We start from the raw sequence: 20895 nt of genomic DNA on the forward strand, positions 1-20895 counted from the left end.
CGCAGCAAAATTTTTGCACAATATTTCAATGAAAACTTAAACATTAATGATTATCGTAGAAATATCTCCATACCAAAGAAAGCTGTGTTTGATCTTCCACATGCAAGTCACCTGCACGTAAGAATCTCCTTTGACATATTGCCCTGCCACATTTCATTTCACGATACGCTGAATTGTTTCCTTATTTATCTCTTTTTTAAACATTTCCTTATCCATAGCTACACGATTTCGTTTGTTCAGTTTCTGAGGTACCTTGAACCCTGCGACCGGGAAATTGTCACAATCATCAACTGATGATGAATGCATAGTCGATACTGTTTTCTGCCGCCTCCATTGCTTTTAAAAAAGGCATAAATCGACTCATCTTGCTGGAAACGAAACGTTACAAATTCTCGGTATTTCAGTTATGACGTTTCCTCGGCAGGTTGTCCCTGTTTCTGCGGTAAATGTATTAACTAACAATTAGTTTACACACTCACCAATGCTGATGGATGTCAGTTGAAACTCTTCGTCCTTTTTATGATTTCAAAAATAGAGATTGTAATATTAAGTTGATTATACTTTATTGATCTGATCTGAGGTCTGTTTTGTAAATTATGTTCGCTACTTTGTCTTTATTACACGATATATTTTATAGATTTACCGTTGAATTCAATTCAGTACTAGGGTAAATTCTTTCATATACTCAAACAAATGAGAAATTCTTTCAGTTCTTAACTGCAAGAACATGCATACATGTTTATTTCCTATGCAATGGTTTAAAGACATGTCTCGCCCAACTCCGCATAACCTTTAAGAAATATAACTATGATTTTCCACAGAATGCCTCGTTGTATCAGTCATATAATTCTGTTATGTCTGAAGTATCTTGCGAAAAATACTTTATCAATTGGCTGTATCAGGCTTTTTATCGCTCAAAGGTCGCATGTGATACTCCCTCCCCAATAGCGAAGTCTAATGTATTCAATCTTTTGATATCATTCTACTTTGGTTTCTGGTTCCTGAGGTTTACGTGCAATAAAAGTTTTTTGTTTTGCTTGAATTCGGCTCTGGAATAAGAGAGAAAAATCGCGTGTTGGGTACTAAATGAGGAAGTTAAAAATGAGTGTGCCAACTCTCGAGATGTGGTATCGTTATTCCGATATTTACTGCGGGTAATGATAAAAGAATTTACCAAAGAGGACAAAACATAGGACGTAAAAAGAACGTAGAAACGTCCATCTCTCAGTATTGTAAATAAAATCCAACAGCTTTCTTCTGAGACTTCTGACAAACTTTTACTCTGTTCTTGGTTAATTTGTTGGCCATTCCTTTTCTCTGCCTTCTTGATATGGGAGATGCTCCGTTTTTACCGTAACATTTCAGACATTTTACCTAACTTGATAAACAGGACGTGTTGACAAAAAATGGGCGCTGAAATCTGCGGTTTGGTTCAGCGGAACACAAGATTGTCAATCATTTTCTACCGTTAAATTATAAACACCGTGGCAGAAAAACGAGCAGAGCTGATTTCCAACTTTCGAGGTTTATCGCAAAACAATTATTGATTTCAGTTTCAACTTGCAAAGAAAGAACTAACCCAAATGTTATGCTTGAGTTTTCCACTGGGTACAAAGATTTATTATTTTTTTTCACTGCGTGAATACTTCCTCTGTAACTCTCTAGCAATACGTGCTTTTGTAACTTTAGATATCAGCAAGGTGTTGTGTTATACCTTTAAATTAAAACTGGCCAATCACATGTTACTAGATACGGAAAAGCAAAACAGGATGAAGCTTCTAAACAATGTGTTGTTCTTCTTAAATGTAACATTAGCCATGAATATGGTTCAGTATTCACTTCCTCCGAAATAACATATCGCGATCAAATAAACAAGCCGATGAACAGGTAGAAGAAACTCCAAGTAATTCTGCCTTTACATAGCCCTCGAAAATTACAATCCACCTCATTATTAGCGTTGCAACAAAACCAGGTGCATGCACTAACATTGTGTCTCGAACTAACTGGCTCTGCTTGCCGAGAAGATTACAACTAACTGTAGAACTGATTCTCACTGGAAGAGGAGATGTGTAACAGAGCAGTGCTTGTGAGGAGTGTGACTGTACTGGTTTCTTTAGTAGTGCGTACTTTATGATTCTTTCTTCTTTCCTCTCCTAAATTGACATTTCTGTCAAAATAATTGGAGGAAATCGAATCACTTCTTAAAAAAGAGTTGCTTGCGCTTGTAATTACGACGTGATCAGCTGCTCATACATGTCATAACTAAGCGGTAAATGTTTAATTGATGTTTGCAACAGACTTTTCTTAGATGCACTAAAGGGGAAGCTTGTTGTTGCGGAAGTTTATAAACTTTTGACTGTACCAGACACTTATAATGAATTTCTTGTGTTACCGAATGCAAGTCTCTAAAAAATTATGGTTTTATGGTGCTTAAGGTGTTGCATTTCAGTTGTACTGTTCCTAGACATTATGTTCGGTACATAGTAAAGTGAAATTGATGTAAAAAACAAATCTCCTTGGATAGCAGGTCGTGGCCTGCTGACATTCTAGTGGTACTTGAGCCAGGTTTCCTTTTTCCATTACTTCTGCGTTAGTTTTCATTTTAGTTGTTCACGTAATGCTGAAACTTTTCACCAAAGAAAACAAACATTTAGCGAGAACGAGACCGTAAACTTTGCTTAAAGAAACATTAGTGATAAAATCCAAATCTTACTATTGTTTATACATATTATAGAATCCAAAGCGTTCTTTTGATCAAATTTCATTTAGTTCTTGCTTGCTATGATTCTGGATCGGAAAGAATTCACGCGAAGGAATTGAATAAAGCTATCATGAATAAGGCAAGATCTGAGCGTGCCATTTACTCTCGAGATTATCATTTTATTAAGTCTTACCGTGTATTTTATTTTCATGTTTAAACTTACCTTAAGTTTATTCAGCCTTGTACCATAACACCAAAACAGCAAAGTCACGCAAACAGATTTATAGGTTCAAGAATGTAGGATGGTGATTTTTATAATGCAAAACAACAGGATAATAACAAAAGCCGCATGACAACATAAGGAAATAATCTGAACTTTTTAGAGTTGTTATATAGTTTTATGACTTTATGGTGCTAGTCAGTTAGTGTGAACCTGGCTTAAGATTATGCATGAATACTTCCTCTGTAACTCTCTAGTAATACGTGCTTTTGTAACTTCAGATATCAGCAAGGTGTTGTGCTATACCTTTAAAACTGGCCAATCACATGTTACTAGACACGGAAAAGCAAAACAGGATGAAGCTTCTAAACAATGTGTTGTTCTTCTTACAAGTAACATTAGACATGAATATGGTTCAGTATTCAATTCCTCCGAAATAACATATCGCGATCAAATAAATAAGCCGATGATCAGGAAGAAGAAACTCCAAGTAATTCTGCCTATATATAGCCCTCGAAAATTACAATCCACCTCATTATCAGCGTTGCAACAAAACCAGGTGCATGCACTAACATTGTGTCTCGAACTAACTGGCTCTGCTTGCCGAGAAGATTACAACTAACTGTAGAACTGATTCTCACTGGAAGAGGAGATGTGTAACAGAGCAGTGCTTGTGAGGAGTGTGACTGTTCTGGTTTCTTTGGTGGTGAGTACTTTATGATTCTTTCTTCTTTCTTCTCCTAAATTGACATTTCTGCCAAAATAATTGGAGGAAATCGAATCACTTCTTAAAAAAGAGTTGCTTGCGCTTGTAATTACGACGTGATCAGCTGCTCATACAGGTCATAACTAAGCGGTAAATGTTGAATTGATGTTTACAACTGAACAGACCTTTCTTAGATGCACTGAACGGGAAGCTTATTGTTGCGGAAGTTTATAAACTTTTGACTGTACCAGACATTTATAATGAACTTCTTGTGTTACTGAATGCAAGCCTCTAAAAAATCATGTTTTCATAGTGATTAAGGTGTTGCATTTCAGTTGTACTGTTCCTAGACATTATGTTCGGTACATAGTAAAGTGAGATTGATGTAAAAAACAAATCTCCTTAAATAGCAGGTCGTGGCCTGCTGACATTCTAGTGGTACTTGAGCCAGGACTCCTTTTTCCGTTACTTCTGCGTTAGTTTTCATTTTAGTTGTTCACGTAATGCTGAAACTTTTCACCAAAGAAAACAAACATGCAGCGAGAACGAGACCGTAAACGTTGCTTAAAAAAACATTAGTGATAAAATCCAAATCTTACTATTGTTTATACATATTACAGAATCCAAAAGCGTTCTTTTGATCAAATTTCATTTAGTTCTTGCTTGCTATGATTCTGGATCGGAAAGAATTCACGCGAAGGAATTGAATAAAGCTATCATGAATAAGGCAAGATCTGAGCGTGCCATTTACTCTCGAGATTATCATTTTACCGTGTATTTTATTTTCATGTTTAAACTTACCTTAAGTTTATTCAGCCATGTAACATAACGCCAAAACAGCAAAGTCGCGCAAACAGATTTATAGGTTCAAGAATGTAGGATGGTGATTACCATGCAAAACAACAGGATAATAATAAAAGCCGCATGACAACATAAGGAAATAATCTGAACTTTTTAGAATTGTTATGTGGTTTTATTATATGGCTTTGGCTTGTGGCCGATATAACGCGCGCTCTGATTGGTTAATTGTCACTGAATTGTAGGGCATTATTCTCCCGTAATGCCCACGGGCCGATTACGGATTATGCAAATTAGGAAGAGCCCGGTTCTGAAAATTCAAGCGCATTGAAGCGATGAAAGCCGATTAAAATCAGTACGAGAATATCAGTAGCTAAAAGTTTAGAGATATTTCTTTAATAAAATTTATATAGATGACTTACCAGTCGGTAACCTTGGCGGGCACTAGTGAAAAACAATCAAAGTTTGCCTAGTCTTAAGTAAAGCTAAAATCGCTAAGTAAAAAACACCATCGGCAGATCTGCCATGCATCCTGAGCAGAACACCACAAAGAAACTTATAAGTTATCATCTTAGTCACAGCAATTACCGAAGTATTGAACTCCGTCAAAGTTCTCGTCAAATAGATTCCCTCGCTTTGACATAAGCAAGTGTAAATCAGCTTCCAGGATCATCAGATGTAAACAATCGGGCGGTTTCTGTCGGTAGCAGTGTTTCTGATAACTGCAGACGTTCACAAGGCTTGAAATGTTCATCCATAAATCCCAGAATGAAGAAGGCGAAGATATGTTGTCGAAAGCGAATGCGAAGATCGAGTTAAGCTTATTTTGAGCAGTGCATTCTGAAGCATTAGTATCTTCTTTCACCGAAAGACGGTTGGTTTGGACAATTTTGAAGCACTTGCTGTCTTTTCTATATGCGTTGACGTTTCGCCCCAAAAGTCGGAAAAACTTCCCCATCAACTTGTGGTACCACGATACTAAAATACGTTTTTGAGGCTGTGACAGTGACTTTTCCGTAAAGAAATGAGTGTTTTTAACGGAATACGTAATACAGTGGTGAAATTCACTGGCTGTGTAGTTTTGCCCTAGGTTTGAGACGATGAATGAATCGGTAAACGCGCGCATCGCCGGATGTAAATTGACGACTTCCGCTCGAATGATTTTTCTCTTTATTGATGAGCCATATAATAAACAACTTAATAACCTCGACCGTTCGGTCGTTACGGGAAAATCTCAAACCTCGGCCTACCGTATTGACCTCGCTATCGCTCGGTCAATACGGCAAGGCCTCAGTTTGAGATTTTCCCGTAACGACCTCGCTCTCGGTTATTAAGTAGTTATTATAACTTTATGGTGCTAGTCAGCTAGTGTGAACCTGGCTTAAGATTATGCATGAATACTTCCTCTTTAACTCTCTAGTAATACGTGCTTTTGTAACTTCAGATATCAGCAAGGTGTTGTGTTATACCTTTAAAACTGGCCAATCACATGTTACTAGACACGGAAAAGCAAAACAGGATAAAGCTTCTAAACAATGTGTTGTTCTTCTTACAAGTAACATTAGACATGAATATGGTTCAGTATTCAATTCCTCCGAAATAACATATCGCGATCAAATAAACAAGCCGATGAACAGGAAGAAGAAACTCCAAGTAATTCTGCCTTTATATAGCCCTCGAAAATTACAATCCACCTCATTATCAGCGTTACAACAAAACCAGGTGCATGCACCAACATTGTGTCTCGAACTAACTGGCTCTGCTTGCCGAGAAGATTACAACTAACTGTAGAACTGATTCTCACGGAGGAGAAGATGTGTAACAGAACAGTGCTTGTGAGGAGTGTGACTGTACTGGTTTCTTTAGTAGTGCGTACTTTATGCATGATTCTTTCTTCTTTCCTCTCTTAAATTGACATTTCTGCCAAAATAATCGGAGGAAATCGAATCACTACTTAAAAAAGAGTTGCTTGTGCTTGTAATTATGACGTGATCAGCTGCTCATACAGGTCATGAACTAAGCGGTAAATGTTTAATTGATGTTTACAACAGACCTTTCTTAGATGTACTGAAGGGGAAGCATGTTGTTGCGGAAGTTTATAAACTTTTGACTGTACCAAACAGAATTAACTTCTTGTGTTACCGAACGCAAGTCTCTAAAAAATTATGGTTTGATAGTGCTTAAGGTGTTGCATTTCAGTTGTACTGTTCCTAGACATTATGTTCGGTACATAGTAAAGTGAAATTGATGTAAAAAAAAAATCTCCTTGGATTTCAGGTCGTGGCCTGCTGACATTTTAGTGGTACTTGAGCCAGGATTCCTCAGTTTTTCCGTTACTTCTGCGTTAGTTTTCATTTTAGTTGTTCACGTAATGCTGAAACTTTTCACCAAAGAAAACAAACATGCAGCGAGAACGAGACTAAACTTTGCTTTAAAAGAACATTAGTGATAAAATACAAATCTTGCTATTGTTTATACATATTCGGCAGAATCCAAAAGCGTTCTTTTGATCAAATTTCATTTAGTTCTTGCTTGCTATGATTCTGGATCTTAAAGAATTCACGCGAAGGAATTGAATAAAGCTGTCATGAATAAGGCAAGATCTGAGCGTGCCATTTACTCTCGAGATTATCATTTTACCGTGTATTTTATTTTCATGTTTAAACTTACCTTAAGTTTATTCAGCCTTGTAACATAACGCCAAAACAGCAAAGTCATGCAAACAGATTTATAGGTTCAAGAATGTAGGATGGTGATTACCATGCACAACAACAGGATAATAACATAAGCCGCATGACAACATAAGGAAATAATCTGAACTTTTTAGAGTTGTTATGTAGTTTTATGACTTTATGGTGCTAGTCAGCTAGTGTGAACCTGGCTTAAGGTTATATTTTCTTTTCGTGAAAGGCACTGAATGACTTGGCCACAGTGACAGCATCAGGAAGCAAAGGCAATGTGTCTACAAGCGGTACGTGTAGAAAGCAATTGAAGGTCTTCTACTTCTTTTACTGTTGAAAAAACATTGTTTTTCACTGGTCTTTCTGGTTTAACAACTGTCAGCGATTTTGACGCAGCGATCATGCGTGCTGTAGTTGGCTCACTTGAGTTAGCAGACTATTAGAGCACTTGGATAATCATCTTCACTTTTCGGGCCACATTGTTGCATAGGGCGCCGCGATAAATGCGATCAGTTGCTATGGCAACACTAAGACCGAAAATACCTAATTTGTCCTTTGTCAGCAATTCTCTAATTTTCGTTCAGTGTCATTAATATTCAGTTTTTTGATATAAGTATTGTTTTTGCAGCGGGTTTGTGTTCACAGACCTTCTGTAAAAAGGGAAAGATGTGCGTTGAGCGGAAAGTTGGCACAACAGTAACAGCCGAATGCGTATGTCCAACATCATGTGCAAGTGAAAACCTTCCTGTATGCAGTGTTTATCACGTCCAGTTCCTAAACCTCTGTGAGTTACACAGGTTTGCTTGTGCAAATGAAATCCATATTCAAGTAAAACATCAAGGAAATTGCACTGAGCAAGGTAAAATACGCTCTGAGTATATTCTGTGTAACATAACTTGTACCTGTAAATAAATTTAACTTAACCCTTTTGCTCAATTTCAATGCGCCACCAAAAACGTACCAACTTGACAATATTCTCTCATATTTCTAATAGTTTGTAATCACTGACCATTTCTTTAGTCAGATTGGTGCTTAGCATACCACATCTAATAATAGTTGGTAAAATTAGCATAACCGTTCTATAAATAACAGCTTTTGATGAGTTTCGTGCTGCTGGGCAATGCACTTAAATGGTCCCAGAAACAAAATAGGTCTCTTGTTTCTTAACATAACTACCAAATGATATAAGTAAATCCAAATAAGTAGTAACAGGGCTTTCTGTAGTGTGATTCAGCGGTGATTATGCTCATGTTTCCTATCAATTTTGAAATAATTTGGCTGATTTACCCTCAGAAATGTACTTACTCAATTTGGTAATGTTGCCAACCTCGCCCTTTCTCGAAAGCCCCGGTAACCTAACGGTCCCGGAGCACCATATTTTAAGATCTAAATCTAAAGAATGGTAGTGCAGGTTCTAGCTTAAAAAACAGTCCATTCTGTTTCGTTTACTGATATTTATATTGTTTGAATTTAAAAACTACTCAATAATATGTAGATCTTGAATGTAAACAAGGTAAACGAAAAAAAGCTCTTCGGGAGCGGTAACTACTGGGTCTTTCGAGAGTCGAAGGGGCCTCAGGTCAATATTCCCTTTAATACAAATGAATATATGAAAGACCATATATTTGAGCTGCGGAGAAAGATATGAAGACATGACTGATCATCGCGGTTATACACACAACTGAAGTAGTTTTGAAATTAAAGCCTGAAAAAAACTCAGGCCTGAACGGGATTCGAACCCATGACCTCTGCGATACGGGTGCAGTGCTCTACCAACTAAGAACCAGGACGGATTGGAATAAAGTTCTCGACTGATAATGCTATTTCGATACTCATTCCTTTTGTGTTTTGTAATACCGGTGCGGAATGTGATAATTTCTCCATTTATGTCTTCAGAGGCTAAATCAGCTTGCACCAAGGCAGGAATCATCAATTTTCAAGACAAGTATTTGCAAAGAAATTTCAGAACCTACAAAGCCGACAAAGTGTATTCTTTGGTTGAAAGGTTGAGACATGCAAAGGTAATCAGACAATGCCGGTCTTCTTATGTTTACATGTTATTGTAAAAGAAAGAAACAACAACAAGGAAAAAAATAGGTACTGATCAATGCCAAGTTTTAATTACGTTGTTTTATCCAGAATCCTATTAAACAATGAATTTAAATCCAAGTATCGTTCATTACTCGTAAAAATTATAAAATTAAATAAATAGTTATTAATAAATAATAGTTTCGAGTGGTGTACCGTGGAATATCCCACAAGTCACTTGTATGTTCTCAGTAATTTACCCACAAGCCTTCAGGCGCTTAGGTATACCAACCAGTGGGATATTCCTTGGTTGTAATGCAGGCGAATATACGACTTTCCCATACTCTGATTGGCTGTAGTTTCTATGGCATGGTATAAATATATGTATGCTTTCGTAGCGATGAAAACGAAGTAGGTTTCCTTTTTTCGTTTAGCGCGATTTTGAAGATTACTGGGACACAAATAGGAACAAAAGGCTGGACGAGGATGAAATTTTAAGAATCCTTCAGGAGACAATACATATCTCTAAAGCATGTACAACCGGACTTATTAGATCATGTGAAATTGACGGGAATCCAGGAATAAGCAAACAAGAGTGGTTCACCTGCTTCAAAACAGAAGGTACCTCAATTAGACAAATTTGCTTCACTGCTTTGCTCGTCCTGAATTAGTTATATTTAATTTTGGTCCTGTAATCAAACTTGTTTCAGTGATGTCTATTGTGAAACGATATGCATTCCAACTTAACCTTAGGGTTAGGACATTTTGAAGATACATAGGTTATCAACGGGGAGCAGGGATGGGTGGTTGAGATCAACTTCGTTACCAGGGCTTGTCCCTAGCTCCTAGGAACAAGGTTGGGTTGAGATGCCCATGGATGGCATCTTATGTTGACAGCAGAGTAAAAAAAAGGATCAGTTCTCGAGCTATTAGTTGGGTTTTCCCGTAATCTTTCCTCTCAGTCCACACAGGGTGTCACACGCTGACTTTATGTTCCTGGTTTATTGTTTGTTTTATCAGGGGGCCAGTGGCGCTGGTCTCCTTGGACTGACTGTTCAGTTTCATGCGGAGGTGGTAAACAAAGAAGAAGAGGCACGTGTATTTTACCCAGTACAGGGCAAAAACTAGAAAGACGACTGTGTGACGGATACAATCATGAAACAAGAAAATGTTCCAGCGGGGAATGTCCTGGTAAGCTACTTATCAACGATATAATAAGTTTACTTTTTTAGCTCTTTCAGGCAACAACAACAACAGCAATCTTTCTTTGTACTCTTTCTTGTCCAAAATTCATAATTGAATACATAATTACTCAGGAGAAAGTTTTCATGATTACACTCCCACCGATCAAATCTTTTGCAACATTCTTCCCTGCGCAAAACATTATACGCAAGAGAGATATGAAACAAGAAACTAGGGTGCGTTTTTCTGGGATTCTTAAACCCCTGAACACTGGTTTTGCGTTTTTAACTACACAGGCTAAAGAACATGGCATGTTTTAAAAACATCCGGTCATTGGTGAAACTAACTATCAGTTTGTCTTCACTGTTAGTGGCGCTGGTTATCATGGACTGATTACTGATTATCTTATATTATGCTACAATACTGTTTATACGCTTATGGTCCTGATTATAATCTCTCAAATAAACTTTTCTCTGCTTCATCTTTTTACCATGAAAATGTTTTTTTTTTGTTTCCCTCACGACATGATGGAAATTTCACGCAGACTGGATAAGTTCAGCTACCACTGGTAAGTAATTCTAATAACAACTTAAAGCATCGTTTTCTCAACTTTTCACTCTTTGTCAAGCAGAATATGTACAACATAAGAAATGTAGCAGGTAAAGCCGCAAATACAAATCATTTAAAACGAAGTTTCAGTTACGTTGGAGCAACTGTTGTGGAACAAATTGCCTACAAATTTAGAAATGTCGGTTCTGCTAGATAGTTTAAAAAAATCAGCAACATCTCTGATACATCAAAATCCCGCGTGGCAATCATGAAAAACAGTTCTAAACTTTTATCACCGCATTTAAATAAAGCCTATGTATGAACGCGTGTGAGAATGATTGTCACCAACACGCAAAGTGTTCACTTCTTTTATGTGGACCTGTCAATGAATCACCAGCCAAACTTAAAGGTATCAATAGTTCAGCTCTAATTACAGAGAATCAAGGACAAGATAGTTCATCTCCCATACAAGCCTTATTCACACGGTAATCCCTCTCAAGTTGTTTTTAGATCACTCCGGGTTAGGAAACCCCAGTAAAACAGACTGTGACGCGGATTTTGCTCAAGTGGACAACACAAACGACTTGACACGCATTTTTGTTCTCCAACCAACTCGAGTGGTAAACTCCTCGCCGAAGAAAATAAGCTGTCTAAAAATAAATAAAGATCGATTACCTCAGTGGAGGCGCCGTGGCTTCATGGCTATTGCGCTTGCCGCTGGATTGAGCGGTCTAAATTCGAGCCCTCAACGCGGACTCTGTATACTCTGTGTTGTGTTCTTGGATAAGAAACTTTTCTCCCACAGTGCCTCTCTCCACCCAGGTATGCATATGGGTACTGGTGACATTAATGCTGGGGATAACCCTGCGATGGACTAGCATCCCATCCAGGGGGAGTAGAAATACTCCTAGTCACTTCATGCTACAGAAACTGGAAATGAGCACCAGCCTGTTGGGTCACTTGGCTCGTATGCAGACTTTATCTTTCCTTAGGAATAGGGCCCATATGGGAGATTAGCTCTCTGACTAGTCATCCTCTCTGGGTCAGCAACAAAAAGAGGTAAATGGTGTCATCACGTATAAAGACCCCTTTAAGTTAGACTCTAAATAGTTTCCTTTCTGCCCTGGCTTTCTGATAATTTTGACGTCTTTCTCACAGTGTATTTGTTGTTTTTGTTTTAGAAGGCAAATGGAGCCGCTGGTCACCGTGGACTGACTGCTCGCGCACTTGTGGGAAAGGTGGACAGAGTAGAAGTCGCATCTGCAGAAATAAAGTCACGGGAAAAGCCCTGAAGAACGGCTGGTGTGCGGGAAAACCGCTGCAGGAAAAAAATTGTGCTGATTGGAAATGCCCAGGTACGGATTCACTCACTAAACTTCGTAGCTTGAATGTATTTTGTTGGTTGAAGGTTGTAGCAATTTTCAAAACTGCAATTCAACAGCGGTATCACGTGGAGGGTGGGAGTCGCGGTGGCCTCATGGTTAATTCACCCGTCTCCGGATCAAGCGGTTCGGGTTCAAGCCCTAGCCGGGGACTTTGCGTTGTATTCTTGGGCAAGACACTTTACTCTCACAGTGCTTCTCTACATCTCTACACCCAGGTGTATAAATGTGTACCGGCGAACTTAACGCTGGGGGTAAACTAGCGATGGACTGGCATCCCATTCAGGTGGGAGTAGAAATACTCCCAGTCGCTCCATGCTACTAGAAACCGGGATAAGCTCAGGTCTGATGAGCCACTTGGCTCGTATGCAGACTTAACCTTATCGTGCGGACGGATTCGCGAATTTCTTATCAATCACTAGGTCTCTTGAAATCACCGTGATAAATATATATATATATGAAAAATTTTTGTTTTGGCCTTGCATCCAGCTGTGTAGGTGTTTTTCATGTAAATATTAGTCTATATACTTAAACTACATTTTTGCAGACGCAAGGAAGTCAAGGTGTCCATCAGATAAAGAAGGTACTTTGAAGGGACGAGTGTTGTCGTTCCGTGATGCACCTCTTGCTGGAGCTAATATTTCACTGGCTGAATCTCCGTACCTAATTTTGAGTCGGAGTCAAGACAATGGCTATTTTGTGGTCGACCTATTCTGCTTCGAAAAAGGAAAACCTCTTTTGATCACCAGGAATGGATATGTCCCTCAAATTGTTGAAGTGTCAAACTCGAGATCTGTCCTAAAAGTCAAAATGGAGAATGCAGGTATGTTTTTTTATGATGATGGAGCGGTTTTCTAAAGAATAATAAACGGCGGCCTAGAGTAGTATACAGCGACAGGGGTTCAACCAGGGTTCAACAGCCGTTCAAGTTGGTCGTTTCTTTGTCACGTGGTAACCACCATCACATGCTGGATACAATGCATTCCAGTACATAATGTGTCGGGGGATCCTTACATCATTGTTTATTGCAGCATACGACTTTGCGTAGAGAAGGTACGAATGGACTCCAAACATTTTAAAGAGTTTGCAACACTCAGTAATTTTTGCTCTTTGGCTGCAAAACTGAAGAAATAGGGGCTTATATTGAGTTTATGCATTCTTTATAAGATGTTGACTTTTTAAAGCTGACAAAAAAACTATCCAAATCCATCGCAATTTCTATAAACTAATTATTCATTTTGATTAACCAAACAGTTCACCCATCGGTGACATCCCACCCAGAGGACAGGAGGCGTTTCGTAGGACAAGATGTAACATTTTGCTGCCAAGTGGAAGGAAATCCTCCACCAGTTATAGAATGGTAAGCACGTCGTTCCCAAAACTGCCGTTTACTGGTATACAAATCAGCATATCATGTACTGTTCTTGTTTTCGTTACTTCCTTTACGATGGAGACGCTTTGCTGCACGAAATTTATAGGAAAGAAATATTCAACTCATTTAAATTCTTTACTTGCTCTGTATAGGGCATTTAGATATATTTTATAAGGTGATTAATGAAAATAGTAAAAAAAAAATAAATTAGGAAACATGAAGCCGTAACGAAATAAAATTTATATGTGAGCGGTGGCCAAAGTAGCAAGACCTTCTGGTTGGACACCGCCATGGTCAAGTAAATGGCAGCATAAAGAATTAACATCACATTGTCAAAATTGTATAGACCGTGGAATATTATACGAGGCATGGCCCAGGTTACATTAGAATAAAACTCGATCTACGGTGTTTGGTTGATTGACAGGTTCAGGAATGGAAACATCTTGGACAAAGAAGAATATAATAACAATGAAACTTTAGTGCTGACAAAAGTTGGAAAGAACATGGCCGGAGATTTCCGATGCCGTGCAGTAAACGAATTCGGAGCAGAATTTTCGGAGCCAGCGACATTAACAGTTCTTGGTAAGTGTCTTTATCTTCAACGTTATACCTGTTTCAAAGCTGCCTTTCCATCTTATCAGCCCCTCTGCAGTGGTTTGACCGGACAAAAGAGCCCTCCGCATCAATTAACGTTCTATGCATGCATCACATTTTTTCCATAGTGGTAGTTAAGAAGTTTTGTTTTATGTACTTAACGTATGAACTGTTTTAATGAAAGCGAGACATTAACTAATCCGTTGGTCTCAGATCCAGTTGTAGACACCTGCAATTCTACGCCATCCGACCATTTTGTTACTCTACCTGATGGCTGTTTCGAGGATGGAACTAATAAAAACAAGGTTAACATTGGAAAGTGCAATAGTCATCCTTGTCTGAGAGCTGATACACCGTTCCTAAAGTCATGTGACGAAGCAGAGCGTTGCTGCCAGGCTGGAACTGTGAGTGAGACTACCGTTCGCTGTGGTCGTGGAGAATTTAAAATGAAACGAGTAGTGAATTGCCGATGTGATGTTTGCGGAGAGAGGAACACCATAGTTAAAGGTGCAGTTTACGTTACCAGTTGCGTTTTTGAAAAGTAAGCCTAAAAATAACTGAATACGGATCGTAAATTCATGATATCAATCAAACATGGCACGAGAAACCCGCCGATAACCGCTTTTTGCACAGAAATATTAGCACATGATTAATAATGTCTTCACTGCTTAGTTTGTTCCACAGACCGTCTATTTTTTCTTATAAGTTCATCGAGAAAAAACGCGGGGAATTCAAAAGAGTGAGAGCGTAAAGGGGTGAGGGCGGAAATTAGCGAAACACGCAAGCCAATGGGAAGTCTCCTTTCCAGTTTTTCCAAAGAAGTCCACAGACCGTCTATTTTTCTCTTTCCCGACCCACATCCTTCGCATTCTCCTTCGTTCCAATTCCTTTCGGAGTCAGTAATTTTTCCATGATTTAGCGCCGGATGTGGAAATGAAACGTCGATCTGCTAAGATACTTCATAGCAGCAATTGTCACTGACCAAAGCCTTGTATGTTATCTTCCAGGAATTGTAGTAGGTGGACCTGATGAAAAACCAGTGGAATATTGCGACATTTTGGTCAACGGTACTGTTGTTACATTCTCCGATTTTGACGGGACTTTTGAGGTACCTGTGCCAAAGTCTATAAAGCGATTAGTGGCGACATTTCGAGATTATATGGAGGAATACGAAGAATCAACAGTAGTGCTTCCTTTCCGAAAAGGCACGACAACATTTCACAAAATTCACCTCCGCCCGGAAGCGCCACCAGTCGAGTTTGACGCAGAAGAAGAAAAGGCAGTGCCGATTGCGAGCGATGAAACAGCAGAGGTAATCATACCAGCAAATAGTTTGATTGACAAGGACGGAAATCCTAAAAAAGGCAAGGCTAAGGTGAAAATACAGTTCAACGATCCCAGGAACGAGCGAGACATTCTAGAATCACCTGGCGATTTCACTACTGTAGACGAAGATGGTGAAGAACAACTGCTCAGAACGTATGGCCTTTTCAAGATTAAAATACAGGATGACAACAACCAAAACCTTGGCCTCACTAAGAATCTTCGCATTAACATTGATCTTGAACAACTGACCGGTGAGAAGTTTGACGAATCTGAACCCTTTCCCCATTTGTGGTGGCTAGATGAGAAAACCGGTAGATGGGTGGACGCAGGAGAACTTAAACGAAACCAAGAACTAACACAACGTCCCAAGAGACAGTTAAGGAACAGGGCATTTTCTGGAGAAATAACACCTGAGAACTTAGGATATGTATGCAACGTGGATAGAATTCAACAACGGTGTTTAGCCAAGGTTAGAGCTAACGCTGAAGGCGAAGGAATAGACGGTGCAAAAGTCACCAGTATTTTCGTAAATGAAGAGAATAGTGCGCGTCAAGTCCTTCAAGGGTACCGATACGCACACACTAACTCAGATGGGTATGCATGCATCTTGACACAGTGCAACAGCAAAGGCTATCTCGAAGTGGAGAAGGATGGATTGCCTTTACTGCCAATAGAAATGGACCGCCTCCCTCCCAAAACAGGTGCTTCTGTTGTAGATAAGCGAAGAATCAAATTTAATCCAGGCGCACAGACTGATAATGGCCCAGTTTACCAGGAAAGCGAAGAGGGGTCTTGTAAAAGGGAGAGTGTGGGCCAGAGCTTCTTCGCATTTCACAGTCAAAACAACAGACAAGGAGTCTTCAATCAAGGATACGTTGCGGAACCTAATTTCCGAGGGCGATATTTGCTTTCTTCCCGTCGCCAACGATGTTTCTTAAAAGTCTTGACCACTGGAACCACAAGAACCCTGATAAAGGCAGAGAGCTATTCCCAAGATGGGCAAACAAAGTTTGGAGAAGAGACTAAACAAACCGAACCAGTTAATAACAACCGTAATTTATTTGCAACATGCTTAGAGCACAGGTGTCCTGAACGGGATGCCACATTGATTCGCTTTACAGTGTTAACGGGAGAATGCCAAAGAAGTCTTGTACAAGACACTTTAGGTAGCGGTAGAAACAGCGGCCTAGCACCAAATGTGGCGAGAATTTTAACACCAATGGGCGACGAATTGTCCGGCACTTCTTTAGGAATCTGGCAACCCAGGGGTAACTTTGATATGCAGCAATTTGAGACTACCTGTCTCAATTCAAGAATAGAGATTGCCGGTGGGGTTTTTAAAGGTTTTGCGGTTAGATTCAGTTGCAACAACTGAACCCCACAGAGACCCAACTGACAGCGCACAGCTTTTATTAGGGATTGCCATGCATGTTACAGTTTTATCTAATGCTTCAGCTTACTGAAACCTATAAATAGAAAATCATGTCACAAAGGCCAGAATAGGAACTGAACAGATGGTCTACAAAGGATAATGCAAAGACTTAGGGAGACGAATGGTTGTTTAAAAAATGGTTCTCGCAAACTTTTTATCGAATTTTGATGGGTCTCACAGTCTCGATTTTTTTACCAAGCTGTCTCTTGTTTTCGACTTTTTGCAAGCTTCAGGAAGTCTCGAGTCGCTTGATATATTGAATTTCAATAACGCAACTTTTCACAGAGAAAAGGTTAAACCTAAATTTTGCTAAATTGTCTGGATTCCAAAAAACGTACTGTCACATTATTTTCGCTCCAGAAAAACAGCCAGCTTGTTCTAGAATGTGGTGACGTAGCGTCATAGTAGAATTACCCGGGCAACTAGTCTCGGTCTCGCAATTTAAGGGACCGTTCATTTTTTATAAGGTAGGGGGGGCTGGTGGGATTTGGGGGGGGGGGCCATGCGAAAAAAAATGGCTTTCGAGGGGGGGGCCATCCCAAAAAAATAAGGGAAAAAGGGGGGGTCACGTGAAATATTTTAGTAAAACTTTAAAATGGAATAATGTTTGAATATCAAAAAAATTGCTACAGAATAAACATAGAAGGCAGGATACAAATTTATTACAAACTTTCCTACTGCTTTAAAAAAACGTTTGGCGACAAAAAGCATTTGTAGCTACTGAAAAGAAGTATTTAACACTGTTATTTTCGAATGCAACTTTCACTGGCACTCATCTTCATCTTCGCTGTCGTCGAGTTCTTCGTCGCCGCTTGTGCTGCTATGGGAGTCTCTTTCACCAATGCTACAAGAAGCAGCAATGCTTTCCGTCAGAGTGTACTCTTCAGGGTACATGAAGGTGTAAACATAATCTCTGACTTCCTGCTCAAGATTGGTGGTGATTCTGCTTCTTGCAGCATTGGTAAAATAATTCCCTTCCAAGAGCTGTGCGATGTATGGCCCATCTCTTCTAAATAACGACGCGGCAACATCCAACTTTAATACACTCTTCCGGGACGGCCGTTCTAGGAGGGTACACAAGACATTGTGGAAGATCATTTCCTAGCGGGTTTCCAACACAGATTCCATAAACTCGTTGGACGTTGTTTTCAGTCCGCTTCCTCTTTCTTTCATTTGACTTTCTGCGGTTTTCTTTTTTCGTTCTCCTTTTGTTGATTTGTTGTTTGAATATGCCCTTGAATATGCTGTTATAATTGCTCTTCTTATTTTCTAGTGCTTCCATGTCCTGGGTGACCTTCGTCAACTTAGCTTCTATACATTTGATCTGTTTTACATTAAAACTGTGGGCAAATTCTTCGTCCTGCTTTAAAGCAAGCCCATTGGACTGAAAGAGTGTGGAATCGTGTTCCTTTACATCTTTCAATATGGCATTCAACTTTTCCACCATTGCTCTGTGCTCTTTGATGGAGAAGTTCAGTTTTCTTCCATCACTGGGCTTCAACCAGTACCCTGGCATGGAAAACTCACTCGCCCTTTCTGAACAGCCATCCGCACTTAGAAAGATTGCTTCTTTTGTTTGTAAGATGTCAAACTGCCTGAATCGTTCAGCTGTAAACCTTTTCTTAAATGACTCGTCGCTTTCGCCATTATTGCGCATTTTGGAATGAGCCTCTTTCATGATGCTCATGTAGCAATGCGCTCTTTTCCCGATTGGATTAACAATATAGCCAAGGCTTGTTTTCCGGAGACCGTGAGGTATGGTTGTATCATCAGCAGAGGAGGAACTAGTGACCTACCAGAAAAGGAAAGACGATTTTTTTATTTATTATATTGAACTGATATTATCGAATGATCATGGTTCGTGTAACCATTTAATGTTGTATTCGTGTAGTGAAATGTAGACCTAAGTCAAACGATGTATTAAAAGACACATACTATTTTAAAAATGTTCAAACAGTTTTAGGTGCTATCTTTACAATAGGAAAATACAGAAGTTTCTCATTATAAAAGTGAAGCATACATGCGTTTTTAATGTCCAGATAAAAATTGGAACACTGACAAGAAATTAACACTTACCGGCTCATCTTCTTGTACTTCAACAGCTTTCTGTTTTACCTGCACAGGGCAACATTTATACATGCCTATCACTAGAGTAGAGGTAAAAACCTTCCAAATAAAGACATCTGTAAATTAAATGTAAGAATGTGTTTCACACAACACATCAACAGATTTCCAGGTTTTTCACAACACTTCATACTTGGTTCAGTATCACAATGCAGGAGCAAGGAAAGACTCTGTTCCAGGCCACTGTTACTTCCGTAAGATTGAGAAGTTTATGAATGAGCACTATGAGGAGGGGGAGAACAACAGGGAGTTTCTAAAGTTGTCCTGTCAAGAAAAGGTAGGAGAAATTTGTTCTTTTTGTTGTGAATGGACGGGACCACCCATAGAAAGATACCCTAAACCAGTTCCTGACCATTCCTGCCTACCGGAATACCCCTACCTCTCCTACCAGAAGACCCCAAAAGAAGGGTGTGATCCAGATGACTGGCAGCCAAGGGTCCAAGCGAAGAAAGAGCATGGAAGTGGCAGGCTGGTTTTATCTGACCCAGAGAGCGTTGCTCTATTTGCAGATAAGTTTATTGTCAAATCAAAGTTTGTGGTGGATTATCTTCAGCATCTTGAAGTGCTGGAATTTAAAAGAAAAAAGAGAGCAGAAGAAAAGGCAAAGTTAAGTAGGGACGCAAAAGATAAATCATATGAGGATTATCCTTGGACTGAGTTGTGCGAAGATCTAACCAAGCTTAAAAAGCTACGTGTTCCAGAACTAAACAAGTACTTGAACCACCACGGGCTGAAGCAGCATTTGAAAAGCAGCAAGAGTGAGAAAGTAAAGGCAATTGTAAGACATTCATGTTTGCAGCAGAAGAGTCCTCTCAGAGCTGGCCAGCCAACACTGAGAAATGCAAGGACGTTGACCCAAAATGACAACAGGGCAAGTGCTGACAGCAGTGAAACGGATGAAAGTGACAATGATGAGTATGACAGTGATGCCATTAACTCTGGGGGAGAAGATGACTCAAGTGATGTCATTCTTGCATTCATCAATTCGGATGAGAAAGATGCCAATGAGAGGCCAAATGCCACACGCTCAGGGCGAGCCATAACTAGGAGATCCGAAATTGACTTCTCTTTCTTTTGATTTGTTTTTTAAACAACAGCTCTCTGTAGTCTACTACAGAGAGCTGTTGGGATTGTCAATATTGTCTTCATAGTGAGCACAACAACGTGAAGTAGGGGGATAATAGAGAAATATTAAAAAAGTTGAAATCTAAATATTGTTTGTTCAATTTTTTTTTGTGGGGGGGGGGGTCATCCCAAAAAATGACCGCTATAAGGGGGGGCCATGTGAAAAAAATTGGTAAGCTGAGGGGGGGTCATGTGATTTTTAAATGGTGCTTCCCAAATCCCACCAGCCCCCCCTCCCTCATAAAAAATGAACGGTCCCTAAGAACTCAAAATGTCTCAGGCTCATCAAAGAAAAATGCTAGTCTTGCCTTCTCGCAAAGTCTCGCATTTACCATTCGTCACCCCAAAGAGTGAAGACTGGAAACAAAACCCTTGATTCAGTTATATGCATAATTATCGTAGAACAAAGCCTACATGTAACGTAGCATTTGTGAGGAGTGTTCACATGACCGATTTAGAAAAGTCAAACGATAACTTATAGTATAGGAGTTAAACAAATTTCTTTTGAGAACTGGTATCTTGCGCTTCCTCCTTTTTACACCATTTTGGTGTAAATTGTGACGTTTAAAACACCATCAGTCCTGACACATAATGGACGCAGAAAATCAAATGACAAGAAATCAGTTTTTAACAGCATAACGCCAAAAATGAAATCTATCCCATTTGAATCATAAA

The 20895-nt window shown here is 39.4% G+C and overlaps 2 protein-coding genes across 4 annotated transcripts; one reads left to right on the plus strand and one right to left on the minus strand.

Annotated features, from left to right (window-relative positions):
* The first annotated feature begins 1937 nt into the window (after positions 1 to 1937).
* On the plus strand, positions 1938 to 17169 carry LOC149118650 (cartilage intermediate layer protein 1-like). 3 transcript variants are annotated; one of them, XM_089299005.1, is made up of 13 exons: positions 1938 to 2123; positions 7358 to 7402; positions 7735 to 7965; positions 9003 to 9127; positions 9569 to 9755; positions 10155 to 10325; positions 10861 to 10884; positions 12047 to 12220; positions 12795 to 13070; positions 13502 to 13607; positions 14044 to 14201; positions 14427 to 14720; positions 15221 to 17169. In XM_089299005.1, exons 1-13 carry the CDS (start codon positions 2066 to 2068, stop codon positions 16912 to 16914), a joined length of 3543 nt encoding a protein of 1180 aa, XP_089155131.1. In that variant the 5' UTR covers positions 1938 to 2065; the 3' UTR covers positions 16915 to 17169. The 3 variants fall into 3 exon arrangements, with proteins under 3 accessions (XP_089155131.1, XP_089155116.1, XP_089155123.1); XM_089298990.1 differs by lacking the exon at positions 1938 to 2123 and adding an exon at positions 3401 to 3627 and having other exon boundaries at positions 7336 to 7396; XM_089298997.1 differs by lacking the exon at positions 1938 to 2123 and adding an exon at positions 6031 to 6293 and having other exon boundaries at positions 7336 to 7396.
* Positions 17170 to 17617: 448 nt separating this feature from the next.
* On the minus strand, positions 17618 to 19110 carry LOC149118651 (uncharacterized). The gene is made up of 2 exons (XM_089299036.1): positions 19048 to 19110; positions 17618 to 18763 (listed from the first exon to the last, which is right to left on the minus strand). The coding sequence occupies exons 1-2, from the start codon at positions 19108 to 19110 to the stop codon at positions 17981 to 17983; spliced, it is 846 nt and encodes a 281-aa protein (XP_089155162.1). The 3' UTR covers positions 17618 to 17980.
* Positions 19111 to 20895: the final 1785 nt, after the last annotated feature.

The sequence above is a fragment of the Orbicella faveolata genome, unplaced genomic scaffold (assembly GCF_042242905.1).
Source record: "Orbicella faveolata isolate gen_17 unplaced genomic scaffold, um_ofav_v1 contig_1, whole genome shotgun sequence".
NCBI lineage: Eukaryota > Metazoa > Cnidaria > Anthozoa > Scleractinia > Merulinidae > Orbicella > Orbicella faveolata.